Source organism: Dasypus novemcinctus, chromosome 21 (assembly GCF_030445035.2).
Source record: "Dasypus novemcinctus isolate mDasNov1 chromosome 21, mDasNov1.1.hap2, whole genome shotgun sequence".
In the NCBI taxonomy this organism is placed as follows: Eukaryota; Metazoa; Chordata; class Mammalia; order Cingulata; family Dasypodidae; genus Dasypus; species Dasypus novemcinctus.
The window spans coordinates 22636231-22655739 of NC_080693.1; the positions used below are offsets into that span (position 1 = coordinate 22636231).

The 19509-nt window shown below is 49.2% G+C and overlaps 1 protein-coding gene across 1 annotated transcript in view; it reads left to right on the plus strand.

Annotated features, from left to right (window-relative positions):
* Window positions 1-19509, plus strand: part of LOC101418957 (myosin-13) — a 49335-nt gene that overhangs the window by 3453 nt on the left and 26373 nt on the right. The window contains exons 4-18 of the mRNA XM_058283480.1: window positions 151-178; window positions 750-861; window positions 1794-1886; window positions 3935-3998; window positions 4094-4192; window positions 4275-4378; window positions 7139-7277; window positions 9649-9767; window positions 10769-10918; window positions 11005-11175; window positions 12387-12696; window positions 14579-14652; window positions 14742-14829; window positions 17574-17691; window positions 18763-18886. Coding sequence (XP_058139463.1) covers window positions 151-178; window positions 750-861; window positions 1794-1886; window positions 3935-3998; window positions 4094-4192; window positions 4275-4378; window positions 7139-7277; window positions 9649-9767; window positions 10769-10918; window positions 11005-11175; window positions 12387-12696; window positions 14579-14652; window positions 14742-14829; window positions 17574-17691; window positions 18763-18886 — 1793 coding nt within the window. The remainder of the gene's footprint in view (window positions 1-150; window positions 179-749; window positions 862-1793; window positions 1887-3934; window positions 3999-4093; window positions 4193-4274; window positions 4379-7138; window positions 7278-9648; window positions 9768-10768; window positions 10919-11004; window positions 11176-12386; window positions 12697-14578; window positions 14653-14741; window positions 14830-17573; window positions 17692-18762; window positions 18887-19509) is intronic.

Genomic DNA, 19509 nt, shown 5'->3' on the forward strand with positions numbered 1-19509 from the left:
AGCCAGAACCATCAGCTAGTAATAGCAGAGCCAGATCTAAAGCCCGTGGTCACTGCTGCTTTTCTGGTTCTTTCTTAACTACCCCCAATGTTCACCTATTTTATATCCTGTTTATTTGTTGTTTTGTTCTGTTTCTGTCTGTGTTTCTAGATCGAGACAACCAGTCCATCCTCATCACGTGAGTAACCCGTGTTTGAGCATGGAAGCCAGTACCCTTCCACTCTCCTTCAGTCCATTTACTTTTTTATTTTTAATATTTATTTTATTTATTTATTTTCCCCACCCCCTCATTTGCACTTGCTATGTCTGTTCATCTTCCTTTTTTCTTGAAAAGGTACCAGAAACCGAACCTAGAACCTCCGATATAGGAGGAAGGTGCTTAATTGCTTGAGCCACCTCTGTTCCCTTCTTTGTTGTGTCTCTTATTGTGTTTTTCTTCTTGTGTCTTTGTTGCATCAGCTTGCCACACCTGCCCTTCATGCCATCCCTCTGTCTTGCTCATCCACTTTAGGAGGCATCAGAAACCTCCGCTCCTTGCTTTGTTGTATCTCTCATTATGTTTTTTTCTTCTTGTGTCTCTTGTTGCATCATCTTGCTGCATCTGCTCACCATGCCTACCCATCACACCAGCTCACTGCTTTCTTTAGAAGGCACTGGGAACCGAACCAGGGACCTCCCCTATGGTAGGCAGGAGCTCAGTCAGTTGGGCCACATCTGCTTCCCCAGCCCATTTACTTTTAAATCAACAGTGGAGAATCTGGAGCAGGAAAGACTGTGAACACCAAGCGTGTCATCCAGTACTTTGCGACAATTGCAGTGACTGGGGAGAAGAAGAAGGAGCAGCAACCAGGCAAAATGCAGGTGAGCAGCTATGTACACCAGAAGCTTGTCAGACTGAGGATAACTTAATCAACGCTGGTTAAGTACCACATGTGTGCAGGGCATTGTGCTACAGCATTGTGCCCTGTGGGTGTTTGTGGAGTAAGGGAAGGGGCGGTTCTAAACCCCAGCTCCATCAGCAACAGCTGTGAGACCTTGAGCAACTCCGTCCCTGCCTCTGGAGAAGGAATGGATTAGACCAGTGACTCTCAAACTCAAACATGCATTTTATGATCTGGACGGCTTGTTAACACAGGTTTCTGAGCCCCACGTCCAGAGTTTCTGATTGAGTAGGTCTAGGGTGAGACCTGATATTTTCTATTTCTACCAAGTTCCCAGGTGATGCTGATGCTGGTGGTCCAGAGACCCCCTTCAGGGGACCCCTGGGTAGGCCAGTGGTTTCCAAGCCTGATCTGGAGCCAGCAGGATGAGCAGTCATGGGGGGGAAGAGTAATAACGCTCATCTAGTAGTTTTTGCTACTTAAAATAGTTAGAGGACCGCTGTGTCTACTGTATGGCCTCTTAGGTCACTTTCATTGCTAACAGACTATTTCTACTTCTGAACATGAATGTCTGTAATATTAGAAAGGTCACAATACATGCAGTAACAGAGGCTTAAGTTCTAAAAATCCCTGATTTGCAATGAAATGTTATCAAAGAAGAAAAGCAGCCTGGGAAATGAAGACAGAGGGGATAATATCCCAGCCTGGAGTCCAGGATGACCAGAAGTCACTGCATCGCTGTACTAGTAAGACCTTTCCAGATGGTACCTTGAAAGCTCCTTGGTCTTGGGTGGGGGCTGTGAGGACCTCGGCCCAGCGGTCTGGCTACCAGGCTGGGCTGGTCGGCATCTCTCCCTGGAACCAATAACACCGTCCCGAGTCCTCTTTTTCCCTCTTCTTGTTTATTACTAGGGAACGCTAGAGGATCAGATCATCCAGGCCAACCCCCTCCTGGAGGCCTTTGGAAATGCCAAGACTGTGAGGAATGACAACTCCTCAAGATTTGTAAGCCTCAGTCCAAGTTAGACCATCCCCGGAAAGCTACCTCCTCTCCTCAAACACTGGATACGAGAAATTGGCACATAAACTAGAATACACCAGGCTTTTTTATTTTTTAACCTCCTAGTAATTAGATCAGTCTACTCAACGGAGATAGTCTGATACCCTTTGAAGACTGTGCTGGCTTATCGCTGGCAGAGGGGGGAGTTAGCTATCATTTCCAAACTAGTCACTATCACCTCATAGCATCCTGAAGTCTCAGTGATTCAAATCACACAATTAGAGAGTAATTCCTTTATGCTCAACTTGGTCTCTCTAGGTGGAAACATTTTAAAATGCAGATGTCCATTGGACAATGTCCATTGCCCTACTGGCCATGGAAGCAGTGTGAATTAGGAGATTTGACTGCCTCTAATTAGGAGGCACTGGGAGTAGAGAATACCTAGTAAAGGAAGAAGGACTTAAAAAGTTGGGCCTGGGAGGCTATTGACAATATTGAAGGATCAGTCTCCTTCAACATTTCATTTAGGATTAACTCAGCCAAAGGGGCTTCCACCTCCACACTGCTGGAGAAACAAACGCCCAGTGCTAGACTTAACTTCACTGGCCAGGGGAACAGTACCGAGAGGTGATGCCCTCGTTTACGCCTAGACTTGCAAAAGCACCTCAGAACGTCACACGTCTCAGTGGCAGGATGATCTCAAGCTCACGTTTTATTGTCACCTCACGAAGTTGAAATGGTTAATGATGAGAAAGTAAAGGGATCCACCATGACCACCACATGAGCCCCAGCCTTTCTTCCTTTTTCTGGCCAAACCCTTTATCCCCCGTGCACTGACCATTTGCACATCAATCTACCTGGGTGCACAACTGAACTTACTTCCTTATGGGGGTGTGGGTACATGTTACATGGCAGAGATACACTCATGGGGACTACATTACTTATTGTCTACAGTGGCACTAGTTTAAACTGGAAAACAGTTCCTTCAGGCACTCCCTTTTATCACTACCCTTTATTAAGTTCACAGGCCTCTTCTCTTATCCCAGAAATCAGAATGATTCTATCCAGCTTCCACCCTCCAGAAATTTACAGGTTAAGGGAGACTTCCTTTGCTTTCCATTAAGCAGGAAAAATATTGAAGACTGAACATTTGCTGTTCGTACATGTCTCCACTGACCCTTCGCTAGCTCTTTTATTAGATTTCATTCAGTAAACATTTATTGAGCACCTACTGCATTCCAGGCTCTGTAGATGTGTAAGGAAGGTGACATCCTTGCTTTCAAATTTGTTCGTTGTATGTAGTGGGCCAGAAAGATAGACAGATGATAGATAGATAGATAGATAGATAGATAGATAGATAGATAGATAGATAGATAGATAGATAGATACATAGATACATAGATAGATGGAAAGGCAGGATGAATGGAGAGACAGTTGATTAGAGAAGGAAATGATAGATGATAGATTAGATAGCTAGATGATAGGCAGATGTAGATATACAAATATAGATATATAGATTTAAAGACACATAATTTCGCCTCTCTCTCCCAAAAAAATGGGGAAACCCAGACCCTAAGTGGGGTCTCTTGGGCACCTGGGAGCCTGGTCTGATCCCAGGAGCAATATTGGCCTGTAGTCAGCAGTATGTGAAGCTGAGGGGGGAAATCCCAAGTAGCATCCTGAGGCAAAATGAGGCCAGAGCAGGTGGTCAATTAAAAAACGTTACAAAGAATTTGAGAATCCAGGTATTCAGGGAGAAGACCTGAACCTTGTTGCTCCCAAGCCAAGGACTGCAAAAGGAACCTGCCGGCCTTCCCTGAACTGCAGGCACAGGGCCAAGGGCTTTGGGTGGAGCCCCTCAAGTCGTGGCCGATCCAGCCAGGGGAGCCTGGGTACCAGGCCAACAGGGAAGGCCCCGTCTTCTTTAGGGGGTGGTGAGCGCCGTCTCTTCAAGGGCGTCCTGTTCCCCCATTCATGGCAGCACCTGACAGAGACCTGCCACACAGCCATGTAATCAGCTAACTGCGGTGTCTGTCAATCTGCCACTGAACAGGGGAAGTTCATCCGCATTCACTTCGGAGCTACGGGAAAGCTGGCATCTGCGGACATCGAAACCTGTGAGTGTGGAGACGCTCTGCTCGGCTTGCCGCTGTGTGGCCCCAGGGGCTTCTCCCTGGAACCCCAGCTCACACATTCTTTGTTGCTACCTTAGATCTCTTAGAAAAATCCAGGGTGACATTTCAGTTATCCAGTGAGAGAAGCTATCATATTTTTTACCAGATCATGTCCAACAAGAAGCCGGAACTAATCGGTAAGCTCTTGGTGCTTATCTTCCAAACAAGTGTCCGTGGAAAAACCACAGGAGATGCTAAAGGGATCTCCGTGTTCCACAGATTTGCTTCTGATTTCCACCAACCCCTTTGACTTTCCCTTTGTGAGTCAAGGAGAGGTCACCGTGGCCAGCATTGATGACAGCGAGGAGCTGGTGGCGACTGATGTAAGCACTTTATTTCTCTTCTTTCGTTCTCTCCCTCCCACCACCACCACCCCACTGGGTCCAGAATCGAGCACGGGATGGCAGAAAGTTCTCCAAAACAGTTCTGTTCTCTAGTATTTTAATTAGAGAACTTCTTGTATTTATACAGTTTTTCAAGTAATCTTACCAAATCACCTCTATGGGTCTTCAAGAAAATTTTGAAAATACAGAAAAGTATAAAGCAAAATCAATCAAACAAACCGAAAAAAAACACCACTCTCTAGCAGCCTCTCAAGTCTTCCTTCTATCTACTACTTTTAGCTTTGGAGAGTAACTGCAGAGCTAATGATTATAATAACAATAATAATAACTAATCGTGTTGAGTGCCAGCACGGAGCTAAGGGACTTTACTTTCCTTAGCTAAGACTCAGAAAAACCCGCTGAGGTTGATATCACTACTACCCCCACTTCACAGATGTGCAAGCTGAGTCTTAGAAAAATACATAATTTGCCTGAAGGCGCACAGCTTGTAAGTGACAAAGAGAGTGCCAGCCCAACCCCAGAACTCGTGTTTTTAACTAAAATTCACCATCTCTGAGCAATTCATCTCCACCTACCCCTGTCCCCATTTGGCTCTGCCCTCACGAAAGCTACAAGAGGTCGTGAGAAAAGGGTCTTTCTAGCAACCTGGGCCCACGGCCCCGCTTCTTAGCCTTCATTTCTTAACAATCCCAGGTGACGCTAATTGTTTTAAGACAAGGAGAAAATTTTCGTGGTCAAACAAATTTCGGCTAACTTAGGTCTAACCATCATAGCTATTAATTAAACCAGAATTTGCCCAGTCTCCACCAGCCCGTGCGCACAGAAAGGGCCAGGTTAGCCACCATATCTCACATTGTCTTTCTGATGCACTGGTCTCCAACCCCCCAAAAAAGACCCCAACTAATGCCCCACCATACACCCCCTGCTGTTGGGTGCTGCTGATGCTCCTCCCCTTTCACCCCCCAAAAGTTGAGCTTCTCCTGGGTGATGGTTTATGGCCAGGCAGAGGAGAATGCCCGTGTCCCTAGGGGCTGTCCCGATGCGAGTGCTGAGTTGGAGTCCTCTCTCTTGTAACTTAGAGCGTCCTCCCTAGGGCATGGGTATGCGTCCCTGGAGTGGTTACGGATTCACAGGCTGGCCCTGCGGGACCTCAGAATCCCACCAGGTCAGCTCCTGGGCGGGGCTCTGCTTCCCCCACAAGGGGGTGCTATCCCAGCATCTCCTCTCTTCCACAGCAACCTGCTGCTAGTGACCTACCACACAGGGTCGATCCCACTAATTCTCCAGACCTGTCCAGATGCGTTTAGATCCCACCAAGGACAGTGCTGAGGCTCAGGTTCCAAATCCCTTTCGCTGTCAAGCTGTGTGGTAGAAGATGGACAGCAGTGTTATAAAAATCGAACCAACAGCTACTGTAGACTTTGAAGCAACGCAGACCTAGTTCTAGTCCCAGTGTTATCACATCCTACTTGTTTGATTTGCGATGGCTTATTTGTCACTTACAGCCTAAGTTCTTTACCTATAAAGATGGGAAATACTCATAGGGTTCTTGTGTGTATTTAATGAGATAATATATGCATGGTTTCAAACCCAATGTTTGGCACACAGGTGCTACAAATATTTGGTCTTTATTGGTTTGAAAAAATGATGGTGTCATCTTTGAGCATCGTGCCTTTGAGTTCTTTTTTTTTTTCAGGATTTACTTTTATTATTTTTCTTTTATTTCCCTCCCCTTCCCCCTGCCCCATTGTGTGCTCTCTGTGTCCATTCGCTGTGTGTTCTTCTTTGTCCACTTGCATTCTTTGTCAGCAGCACCAGGAATCTGCATCTCTTTTTTTGTTGTTGCGTCATCTTGCTGCTTCAGCTCTCCATGTGTACAGCGCGCTCCTGGGCAGGCTGCACTTTTTTCACATGGGACGGCTCTCCTTGAGGGGTGTACTTCTTGCACGTGGGGCTCCCCTACGTGGGGAACACCCCTGCATGGCACGGCACTCATGTGCATCAGCACTGCACGTAGGCCAGCTCACCACACAAGTCAGGAAGCCCTGGGTTTGAACCCTGGACCTGGCATATGGTAAGCGGATGCTCTATCAGTTGAGCCAAATCTGCTTCCCCCTTTGAGTTCTAATATGCCATGACATTGTATTCCCTCAATTCTGAACAGCACAGGAATTCCTGGATTTCAATGCCCAACTCTAAAGCTGCCAGGAAACATTTCTCTGTCACCATTCACATAATTTCCTCCCCCCATTATCGCAAAGGTTCCCAAACCGTCATCCAGGAAGCAGCCTCCAAGCCTAGATTCAAGGGGTGAGGATTGTAATCAGTGCCTATTTGGTGGAAGAAACCAGAAAATTCATATTTGCTTTCCATAATCTTCACCCAGTCACATAAACATGCTAAATTAGACAAACGGGTTTTTTTGTTTTGCTTTGTTTTGTTTTGCTTTATTTCTCTCCGCTTCTCCCCCTCCCCTTTGTCTGCTCTCTGTGTCCATTTGCTGTGTGTTTTTCTGTGCCCGCTTGTATTCTTGCCAGCGGCACCAGGAATCTGTGTCTCTTTTTGTTGTGTCATCTGGCTTTTAAACCCAAGCTTACCACCCTCCAGATGTCATCCATGTATTCTGGTCCAATCCATACACTCTGAGAAAGGGAGTGAGCTCTTTGCCAGGAAAAAAAAAAAAAAAGCTGTTTATGGGTCCCTGAGTCCCCCTGGGACAGCTCTCCTTTTCCTCCCCAGAATGCCATTGACATCCTGGGCTTCAGCCCAGAAGAGAGAGTGGGCATCTACAAGCTGACGGGTGCGGTGATGCACCATGGCAACCTGAAGTTCAAGCAGAAGCAGCGGGAGGAGCAGGCAGAGCCGGACGGCACTGAAGGTAACCGCAGCCCCGAGAGGAACCCACCCCCACCCGCGTCCAGGTGTGGCCAACGCCTCTTGAGATAAGAACTGTGTAAACTGGATTTGATCTGTTCAAAGCTTATCATCCATGCACTGGCAAAGTTGATCCCCTCCATCAAGGTGTCCTATCCCAGCAAATCCTTGAAAAAAATGATGCATCACTCCTTTAAACGAACAGTCACCTTCCACTCTGCTACCTCTCATCAGCAGCCTACCTGTTTTTTCAAGGTCGACTTTTAAGAGAGGGTATTGTTAAGGGAACTTCACTTTCTCTCTGTGCACATGGTGATGAATGTCTGGAAGGCTATCCAAGTCGGCCAGGTCTAAAACAGGATGGCAGCCGGGTTTTCTTCCCCCATCACTTTCCCTTCCACCTCTGACATCGGTTGAACTTTTCCCTGAACCAAGGACTGGTGAACAAATCTTCCTCCCCATAGCTCTCCTCTCTAGGACCCTTCCATCACCCCTTGCCTGTCCCTAAAAGGTCTGGAAATAGAGCAGGGGGCAGTGGGAGGGGCTGAACAGCAGCAGGTGCCCTGCTCACGGGACGTCACACTCACAGGTCATCCTGCCAGGCTCCTCCCCGAGAGAAGCTCTGCCTCCTGATGTCCTCCCTAAAAGGCGTGGAGTAGCATGTCTCAAATCCTCATAATAAAAGGGGATTGTAGCCGTAAATTCAAGGCCAGGAAAACAGGCATGACCCTATCCCTGACCCATACAGGCTCACCTGTTGCGTTAGGCCTGGAATAATCTCCCGTTTGATGAATTCAACATCAAAGGAATGGTAAACCCATCATGGGAGTGATACCCTGTCCTTTTCACAGGTTGCACCCACAGTCAAGGGACGGGGTTAAACGCAGACGGTACACCAGGGGGCGGGAGTCTTGGGCATCCTCAAATCCTGCCTACCACAGTGGTAGGTGCAAAGGAACAAGAGAGAAGGAAGCACTTCTGACTAATTACGGAAGTAATTGTGGAAGGCGTCCTAGAGGAGGGGGCTGTGATCTGGACTTTAAAGGATACGTAGGGTTCTGAAAAGTGTCAGTGGAGGCAAGGTCAGGCTCAAGGGGGGCTGATGGGGGACTGTAACAGGAACGGAGGAGCAGAGTGGTCCACTTTGGCTCTAGGGGATTTGTAGGAAGTAAAAATTGATTGTTTTGGCATCAGTTTGGGAAGGCCTGGGGTGCCAGGATAAAGTGTTCCGAATGTATTTGGTAGCAATGGAAGCGATCGAGCCTCCAAGTAGCAGGAGAGATACGTGTGATGACCTGACGCTCTGAGCGGTCAGACTCAGAGCGGGAGACCCTCCTTAGCAAGGTGGGGTCCCAGGGTCCTTCCAACCACTGGCCCAGTCATTTGTGCCAGCTTCCCCCAGTTCTTGCCAGCCCTGGCAGAGACAAATTCCGTGCTTAGGAATAGGAGTTGCCTGCAAAGGGGGAAGTGGACAGCTGTACCAGGGGCTTCGGCAGCTCTGGGTCTGCCAAGCGCTCAGTAGGCACCAGGCACACTTCCCGACAACTCTAACATGGGCACTGTTACCATCCCCATTTAAGAGATGACGAAACTGAGCCACAAAGGTCCAAGACCAGAACGTGAGCCCAGGCGGTCTGTCCCTAGTGCCCAGGCTCTTTGCCACTGTACTCTTAGAAACGACGGAGATGCCAGAGGTTTTGAAGGTGAAATGAGCAGAGCTCAGTGCCTGTCCAAACGCAGGCATGTCAAGGGTGAGAGAGAAGGATGTGTCACCTCCAAGCTTTCAAGATTAAGTGACTAGAAGAATAAAGGTATTGTCCCTTAAATGGGCAAGACAAAAAGAGTGGGTATTTGAACACAGGATAGGGGACATGTTTGACCTCTTGTTAAGTACAGAACAAATACTACCCTTATGTCATTAACTTGTCACCCCAACTAGTCTCCATACCCTTAAGGACTAGATCAAGGATTTTACTCTCTTTCAGCCTTAGCAAGGCACCCTGCATAAATTAGGAAAGCACCTAACATGTATTGTCAGTTGTCCAAGTGCTGCTTCCTTTACTTAAATACATTTTGTTGTATTATGAGACTCCAGGGACGACCATGTAATTAAATATCTTCTTTTATGAAATGGAAATATCAGTAGGTCACAAATGACCAAGAAACTTATCATTGTAAAGCATTGCCCCTAAAGGCAAATTGGCAGTTCTTGAAAACCTGGCCATGGATTACAGGATGGAAGCTTCATTATCCCAGGCGCACGTAGGATGACATAAAAAAGATTCTAGAAAACACTCCTGGGAAGAGCCAGGGCCTGACTGGATACTTCAGAGGCTGCTGTGCTTGCATGATGTCATTTTCCCCTCTTCCCTCAGTGGCCGACAAAGCCGGATACCTGATGGGCCTGAATTCTGCGGAAATGCTGAAGGGTCTGTGCTATCCAAGGGTGAAGGTTGGAAACGAATATGTCACTAAAGGTCAAAACGTCCAGCAGGTAATGGAGATGCTCTAAATTCAGCTGATGGAGGTAAACGACTATTTTAACTATCACTTTACAGCTCTTTGAGTTGCAGGTATCAGAAGAACATATTAAACTGACTTCATTCTTAGGCTACAGGTGTAACTCAAGGAATGCAAATTGAGGCGAAATGTTAGACCCATGAGGGTCTGGAACCAAGAACTTAAGGTATCTCTGGAGTCAGCTGGCCAATCCCAGTTCCTTCCCCAGAGACTTTCTATCTCTGAAATTTTTTATTCTAGGTATTTCATATAAGTGAGATCATACAGCATGTGTCCTTTTGTGCCTGGCTTATTTCACCCAACATGATGTTTTCAAGATTCATCCATGCTGTACCATGTATCAGAACTTCATCCCTTTTTATGCCTACATAATATTCCATTGCATGTATATACCATATTTTATTTCTCAAGACCAATGTCTTTTGATCCCAATTTCAAGTTCTCAGGAGAGATACTCTGATTAACCTAACTTGGATCATCAAGTGTCCACCTCCAGTCCAGTTAAGTATGGCCAGGGACTGGAATGATGCATTATAGCCATGGTTGTTAGAAAACTACCTTTGTAAGTGGGCTAGTTCTCAAAGAAAAGGGAACCTCATCAGCTGGACACATTCCTCAAGAAGCATTTGAGTTTAAGTGGAAATACATGACTCTTTTTTGACCCAAAAGATGTCAACCTGATCTGTTCTTTTTTTTTTTTTCCCAAAGATTTATTTATTTATTTCTCTCCCCTTCCCTTCCCACCCCCCCATCCCAGTTGTCTGTTCTCTGTATCTATTTGCTACGTGTTCTTCTTTGTCCGCTTCTGTCGTCAGCAGCACAGGAATCTGTGTTTCTTTTTGTTGTGTCATCTTGTTGTGTCAGCTCTCCGTGTGTGCGGCGCCATTCCTGGGCAGGCTGCACTTCCTTTCACGCTGGGCGGCTCTCCTTCTGGGTGATCTGTTCTAACCTAATATATTCACTTCCTTTTTCAAGGTGACCAACTCGGTGGGTGCTCTGGCCAAAGCCATCTACGAGAAGATGTTCCTGTGGATGGTCACCCGCATCAACCAGCAGCTGGACACCAAGCAGCCCCGGCAGTACTTCATCGGGGTCTTGGACATTGCTGGCTTTGAGATCTTCGATGTGAGTTTGGGCCCTTCCACTTTGTCTCTGCATCCCTACCGGGTTTTTCATACTCACTCAAATTCTTTGGTATGTGAAACACCCAGTTCAACAGCCTGGAGCAGCTGTGCATCAACTTCACCAACGAGAAGCTGCAACAGTTTTTCAACCACCACATGTTCGTGCTGGAGCAGGAGGAGTACAAGAAGGAAGGCATCGAGTGGGAGTTCATTGACTTTGGGATGGACCTGGCTGCCTGCATCGAGCTCATCGAGAAGGTAGAGAAATGCTGCCCCCCAGGGACAGCTCCTCCTTGTTTGGGGCCATCGCCTCATTGCCCTAACTCTTCTCTGGTAGTAGGTTGGTCCCTAACCCCACTCCCTGAGGCTGTGAGCCTTCAGATCACTGAATCCTCTTGTGCAGAGAAAATAAGAGCTGCAAAGCCCCCAGAATCTGTTGCCCTAGAGATGTGCATGGGTGGTGAAAACCTAAAGGCTCTGCTAGCCCCAAGAATGTGAGCAGATGTCTGTCAGGGACTGAAGCATTCTTGCCCATCTGACCTGCCCAAACACCCAAGGAGGAAGGGCCATGTGGGGTTCTTGGAGGGGCATTACTATAAAAACAAGAGAGGAGATTAAAGTTTTAAAAAGTGATGTGGGCACTGATAATATTGGAATGAGTATATCTTCCTAAGGTGGCCACTAAGAAATTCAGGCATCATTGTTTAAAATATTACGCATATTACTTTATGGCTATAGATATAACTTTGCATTTTAAAAAATTAGACATAACTTTGCATTTTTAAAAATTCTATTGCTTCTAAAATTGGCTGTGATGACGACAGCACAACTCCATGATGAAAATGAGAGCCACTAAGTGTGCACTCTAAAAGAATTGTACAAAGCATGGGACTGTATAACACAGTAAATCCTGTGCTGGAAGATGGGCTGTGGTTAACAAATATGAGAATGTTCTCTCATGAACTATAACAAATATATAACACTAATACAAGGTAATAATAATTGGGTGGGTTGGGGGAAAATACACCAGATGTAAGATATGGACTATAGTTAGTAGTAAGATGTTTCACAGCAATGGAAGGTATTGGTGGTAGGGTGATGTATGGGAGCTCTGTATGATGATATGCATCTTTGTTTCACAAGTTCACAGCCTTTACTAAATACTTACTGTTTTTCATGAACATTAAACTTCAATAACATTTTCTAAATGAAAAAATCTATTGCTACAAGTGAGCTACGTTTATATACACATAATTTTCCATTCCATGTACTTTTGTGCAGTAAATATTAATCGAGCACATACTATATGCCTAGCTGTCCTGGGGAGTTGGGGGTACAACAGCACACCACACAGAGCTCACCTTGCAGCATTCCTAACAACAGAGTGATGGCACCAAAGAAGTTGTCTATGGAATCATTAGGATTTGCTAGAAAATACTCACAAAACGTCTCTGCCGCCCCTCTTCCAGCCCATGGGCATCTTCTCCATCCTGGAAGAGGAGTGCATGTTCCCCAAGGCAACAGACACCTCCTTCAAGAACAAGCTGTACGACCAGCACCTGGGCAAGTCCAGCAACTTCCAGAAGCCCAAGGTGGTGAAAGGCAGGGCCGAGGCGCACTTCTCGCTGGTGCACTACGCCGGCACCGTGGACTACAACATTGCAGGCTGGCTGGACAAGAACAAGGACCCCCTGAACGAGACCGTGGTGGGGCTGTACCAGAAGTCTTCGCTGAAGCTGCTCTCCTTCCTTTTCTCCAGCTATGCTGCTGCAGAAGCAGGTGAAAGTCCACGATCTCCTTTGATAAAGCTCTGAGTAATTACTTGTACCCCAGAACTGCTAACAACCGGGAGCCAAACACGAGCTTCAGGTCATGTGTGACTCATTGCCGGTCTCTTATCTCCATTTTTCTTTCTCTTACTCTTATTCGTCCTCTGGCTTAAGAGAGTAAGTACTGTGGAGGTTCTAACTCTGGGCAAGATAGCTAGTACCACTTTAAAAAAATTTTTTTATTTGAGACATAATTCACATACCATAAAATTCACCCTTTTAAAGTGTGCAGCCCAGGGGATTTTCGTATATTTACAAGGCCCCGCAGCTCTCACCACTGTCTAATTCCAGAGCATTTTCATCACCCCAAAAAGAAATCCATTACCCATAAGTAGTCACCTCCTGGCAACCACTGATCTACTGTCCGTCTCTGTGAATTTGCCTATTGTCAATATTTTATAGAAATGGAATCAGACAGTATGTAGTCTTTTGTGTCTGGCTTCCTTAATTTAGCATAATACTTTCAAGAGTCTCTCATGTTGTAGCATGTATCAGTACTTTATTCCTTTTTTTGATTAGAAGAATATTCCATTACAGAGATAGACCACATTTTGTTTATGCATTCGTCACTTGAAGGATATTTGGGTTGTTTTCACTTTTGGGCTATTGTGAATAATGCTGCTATGAACATTTGTATACAAGTTTTTGAGTGGAAGCATATTTTCAGTTCTCTCGGGCATACACATATGTAGGACTGTAATTGCTGGATTTACAGTAAATCTATGCCTAACTTTTTGAGGAACTGTGAAACTATTTTCCAAAGCAGTAGAACAGCAAGTACCACTATTTTAAGGTTCCCAGCATATTTTTTAAAAGAAAGGTCCGCCAAAACAGTTTTTTAAATTTGGGGCCATTTAAAAATGTGTATTAAAAAGTCAACAAATTAATGCTTTGACTTGAAGATAAATGCAATATGATCATGCTATTTGTTAGAATTAAGAGATTATTTTTAAAAACCCATTTTTAGTGCACTCTGGGCAGTAGAATATAACCCACGGACACAGGTTTAAATTCGAATGAGGAACATCACTTTCTTTGAACCTGACCAGTGATCTCTGTGGCTGTATTACACAGCCTTACTTAGCCATAGCACCAAGACTCTAAATATAGGCCTAAGTGGAAAAATAAGTGGATTTCCTGACTTCCCCTTCCCCCCCATATACAGGCATGCTAGACCCTGGGGACAAAGAGGTGGAGTGAGAGGAGAAGCCTTAAGTTTGGGGGGGCTAAATTTGAAATTGAGCCCTTCAGAAAAAGTAGACCAAATATCACTGACACCAGATCAAGTCGGCAAGTAGTGTCATTTCTTTCAGACAAGAAAAATTCCGTCTATTACTTTCAGTTACTTCCTCATTCAGAAATAACCAGGGACTCAAGGAGGGAAACTGCTGACAGGGACTGCGATCTCAGCATGACCCTCTTCAGTCTCACCAGTTATCGGGTATGATTCCATGCCTGGTTCTAAAGGAAGGGACTCTCCCTTCATGCTGAAAATCTAAGTGATGCCCCCAGTTAAGCGCCGGCCGCACCCTGTTCCCCTAGAGACATGGTGAACTGTTCTCAAATCGGAAAATCTGGAGCCAAGTAAAAACCAAACCAAACCCAAAGTCAAAAGAAAATCAAAATTCCCATTTCAGGGCTTGGAAAAGATGGGTTCAAAGCCCCACTGGGTGTATGGGGAAACTGTACTTGCTGCATGGTTTTTCTGTCAACCTACAACTTCTCCAATAAAATTTAGAAATCAATTAATTAACGGGAAAATGAAAGAACACCCCCCCCCCCCCCCCGCGTCCCCTGGGCTGCCCTGACGCACCCTTCTGTGTCTCTCCAAGGTGACGCCGGGGGCAGCAAGAAGGGCGGGAAGAGGAAGGGCTGCTCTTTCCAGACCGTGTCCGCCGTGTTCAGGGTTGGTACCGGGCAGCTCCTGGGCTCTTTCCCCGCCCCCCGAGGAGGCGTGTGCGCGCGTGAACCTGCTTGTTTCGCTCTGTGTCCCAGGAGAATTTAAGCAAACTGATGACCAACCTGAAGAGCACGCACCCTCACTTTGTACGGTGCCTGATCCCCAACGAGACCAAGACGCCGGGTGAGTAGCCGCCCATCCAAGGGGGCCTCCGGGGGACTGCCCGCTTCCGTGGGCGTGGGTGCGCCAGCGGGCCAGGCGGACGTGTATCCCCCACCCTTCCCAGGGCGTGCACGAGGCAGCGTGGTCGGATGTCAGCAAACCCAACCACACGCAGCCCGCAGCCCGGCCAAATGGGAATGTCATCTAAACCGTGAAAAAAAAAATGTCATATAAATGTCTTTGTATAAGTGTGGCCCAGGCAACGTTTGGGATATCATTATGCTTAAAAATCGAACATAATTTATCTGAAGTTCCAATTTAACTGAGTGTCCTAGGGTTTTCTTTGTTAGTTTTTTATCCAGCAGCCCTACTATGAAATCATATCCAAAGCATTCATTGTCTGTGTGTGTGTAGATATATTTATAGGCACGTTAGAGTCACAGCTTTCACATGGCAGGACACCCTGTGAAACAAATGTCCTGCTCATACTGGGTGAGAGGAGGATGGTTTGCCTCAGTGGGTGCAAATGGCCTCTAGGGGGGTGCAGGTAATCCACTGGCCTGCCTTCTTTTAGAATGTAAATGTTGGTGGAATCCCGTCCCTCCCTCTCCGTTTTGCTTCTCTCTTGCTTTGGCACATCTCCGCTTTCCATGCCCATCTCTGACCCTCGCTGTACTGGGGCCTCGATGATACTTTGAAAGCACCTAGTTTGAGCTCTTCGTTTCCCAGAAGAGGGAAGTAAGGTCCCTGGGAGTTGAAAGCCTCACCCCAAAGCACCCAGGGCTGGGCCGAAGAGCCAGGGTCCTCGATCAATCGCTCGTCCCCTCCCCACCCGCAGGGGGCCACGAGGCTCTGGAGCTCGTCTCCCCTCTCTGCCGGGTCTCACTTCTCTCCCAGCTGGGGCAGGAGGCCCTTGGGGCAGGGCTGCGGCCTCGCTCCCTTGGGCAACTAAGCATGTGCTGGCGGTGCCCGGAGCACTGGCTGGGCAGCAAGGAGGGCGTTGGGGGTGGGGGGGGACCGACAAAGGGAGGGGGGAGTGCAGTAGTGCCTCCTTCAGTGGCTGAAATGAAAGAAGAGCAAGGCAACTTTTGCTCCTGGGTGCAAAGGTAAAGGTGGGTTCCATCCATGGGCCTGCCAGAGGCCGTCTCGGTTTGGGTTGGACGGGAAGACCTAGGGCAGACTCTAAGAGATCTCAGCCCCAGACTCTGTCTGCCCAAACAAGAGGGTCACCGGGAGGGAAGGGGGCCCTGTCTCAGCTCTGCTACCACCTACATGACATTGCAAAGCGCTGCATCTCCCCTAGCATTCCCCATTCACCCTCCCAGGGCCCTACCAGGCCATAGGATGCCTCCGTGGGAATTAGGAAACGCTAACCCCAATAGGCGCACAGCTTGGCAGGCAGAGTGGCAGCTCCGGTCTCCCCTCGTAAAATGATGGCCTTTATGCCGCCTTCTGCCTCTGGAAGGTTTGGCTGTCCTGGAATTACGCCTTCCCTCCTCTCTCCTGGCTCTTGGAGAGAGAGAAGACTCAGGCATGTCGATAACTGCGCTGGGTTGCAGCAAACAATAGCAGAGCCATAGTAAGGTCTTTATTCGCATTAACGCACTCAGCCTCACAGCAACCTTACGAAGCAGAGAGGACTATTACCCCTGTTTCCCCCACGGGGACCGTGAAGTGTAGAAAACCCAGGGTCACACTAGTGAGTCTGAGCCATTGCCTCATCACCTGAGAAGCAGCGGGAGCTGGGCTAGATGATTTCTAAGGTTCTCTCCACGCCAGTGATTCTCAGTTCCTGATTCACTTGCTCCTGGGTCTTCATCACATTCCCTCCAGACCGGCGCCGTCCAGCAGAACTTCCTGCAGAGGTGGAAGCATTCTCCAGCTGTGCTATCCACTAGGGTAGCCACTAGTCGGTTGGAACGTGTCTAGCGCCCCTGAGAAAATGCATTTTAAATTTTATTTGAATGAATTTAAATTTAAATGGTCACGCTTGGCTAGCAGTGAGTGTATCGGATGGCTCGCTTCGGAAGAACGCTGTAATTGCATAATTATCTCTTGACTGTAAAGAGTGACTCCTCCTTGCAGCCACCAGGGAAGCTTATGAGCAGGCTAGACATTTCCATAGGGTTCAGGGAAAGCCAGGCTTAGCCCACCCCTCCCCAGCAACTTGGGGAGCCCCTGGTGAGGGACGTCAGGCAGCGTTCTCTCTCCTCCAACCCCTCACACTGCCCCAAGAGAGCAGGGTGGTCCCAGTGGTCGCCAAGAGTGACCACGTCACCCCCCCCCCAGGCTGAGTGGGTCTCCCCTGCTTCCCAGCGCAGCCCCGCGCCATCCCCTAGCACAGCCCTCCTTCTTCTCGCCTTTGTTCCTCTTCTCCCACAAAAGGCACAGCCTGCAGATTTCACTTCCTGTCCTGAGCAGAGGTGGAGGCTTGTGGGGCTGTCCAGCAGGAAGCCCAGGGCAGCCTCCACGCTCCTTCCAGCCTCCCTGGGAGCCTCGCTGCAGACCCAAGGGCCGTAAACACATCACCGTTTCAGTCGTTTGTCTTTTATGCCCGTGGTTAAGGGGTGCTAGAGTCTCCCCAAGAGGAAGGGATGATTTCTCTGTGGGACTTACAGGCAGATGCAGCCACCCTCCACCCCTCCTCCTCCTTCCAGCTCTAACTCTTCCCCCTCAAGTCTGGGTTCGCTGGAGTGGGTCAGGGTGCCTCCCTCAGCCTGTCCAAGACAAACAATGAAGAGGCCTCGGGAACGTTCTCTCCCCAGGCGTGATGGACCACTACCTGGTCATGCACCAGCTGCGCTGTAACGGGGTCCTTGAGGGCATCCGGATTTGCAGAAAGGGGTTTCCGAGCCGAATCCTCTACGCCGACTTCAAACAGCGGTAAGGCGTCTCCTCTTTGCATCTCTCTCCGGTCGTTCAGGGCCGCCAGCCCGAAGCGGTCCAAGGATCAGTGCCTCCAGCCCTCTGGCCCGACTGCGACTCTAGAGCAGGGCTCCTCAGCGGTGGCACTGTGGGCATTCGGGGCTGGACACGTCCTTGTCGTGGGGAGCCGTCCTGTGACCTGTAAATGTTCCGCAGCACCCCGGCCTCCACTCGTTAGATGGAGCACCACTCTCCCCCCGCCTCTGGGAAGCAAGAACCTCCCCAGGCATTGCCAGATGGCTCCAAAAGCCGCCTCCAGTTGAGAAGCACAGCTCCTTCCAGCTGTCACCTGGCCCAGAAGCCCAGACGTGTCCGGGGTGGGGGAGGAGAGAGGGCCCTGCAGGGTGGGGGTCCCAGAGGCCAGCAGCCTGCTCTTGGTTTCAAGGCCCTTGGAAGTCCACTGTGAACCATTCCCTCCGAAAGCCAAATTCCAGCCGTGCATTCAGCCGGGCTCCCTGAGCTGTGCTTCTCTCCCTCCCGCCATAGCCCCCTTCCTAGAATGAACCCCGAGATGCTCCTCTTCCCGGACCAGCTGTTCAACACTCCACTTCCTCCAAAGGGTGGTACAGGAGAAGGTTCTAGAAAGCCCGGTCTCAGGAGCAAGCCCCTTCTGGGGGCGAATCCATTCAGGACCTTTAGTCCCTAGCTGAACGCACCACCGTACCCACCGCTGCCCATCTGGTCAGGGAGGAGCCACGTGGTGCGGGGCGAGCGGCCTCCCAGCGCTGGGCTCGGGCCGGGAGGCGTGCCCTCGGCATCCTGCGCCCCCGGAGCCCCAGCGGCTCAGCCTTCTGGACCCCCATTCCACCAAGTCACGACCACCTCCTCCTGCCCCGCCTCCGCCACGGGAGCTGGAGGGAGGGGCCTTCCTGCCCCCGTCACCGCCGATGGCCAGGGCTGGACGCTTGCAGGGCTCGGCAGCTTCTGGACCCGAGCGGCGCTGAGCAGGGGGCGGCGCTGCCAGCTCCGCGCCCAGAGTTCCCTCCCCTGCCGCTGGGCCGCCCACCTCCCACCCGGCCCTCTCCCCAGGTACCGAATCCTCAATGCCAGCGCCATCCCGGAAGGCCAGTTTATCGACAGCAAAAATGCGTCTGAGAAGCTTCTCGGCTCCATCGACGTGGACCGGGAGCAGTACAGGTTTGGCCACAGCAAGGTGAGAGCAGCCCCTCCCCGCCTCGTGTAACCCCGGAACCCCAGCCCCGGGCTGTTCGCAGCTGACGGGAGGGGCAGGGTCTCTTCCCGCCTGGTCCCAGGAGCTCCATCGCTGTGCGGGTTTTTAAGTGGCTAGCAGCTTAGATTGGAAGCAAGCAGAGAAAACAATGGGGGCCCAGGGGTGGGGGGGGGGGGGCGTGTCTCAATTGTCCCGGAGGGGAGAAGAGAAGGGGGGTCCTTAAAGGAAGCAAAGAACCAGGGACAGTGAGGACTCAAGAAGGCTAATTAAACCCAAAAAAATGCCTCCCAGGGAGTGGGCGTGGCTTAGTGGTTGAGCACCTGCTTCGCACATACAAAGTCCCGGGTTCAATTCCGGTACCTCCTTCAAAAAACAAAAGCTACCACTGTTGTGAACACACGGGCATCCAGCCCTGTGACAAGCCCTCTAAACAGGGTTCATTGAATCCTCACAGCAACTCGATGAGGTAAGGACCCCCTTTCCCACCCTCGTTCCCCATCCTGCAGCGGGGAAGGAGGACGCCCCCAGCGGGCGTGTGCACAGGGAGTGGCAGGCGCTGGCCAAGCACTGCCCAGCCCTGGGCGCTCCCGCCTGGAAAGGGGCAG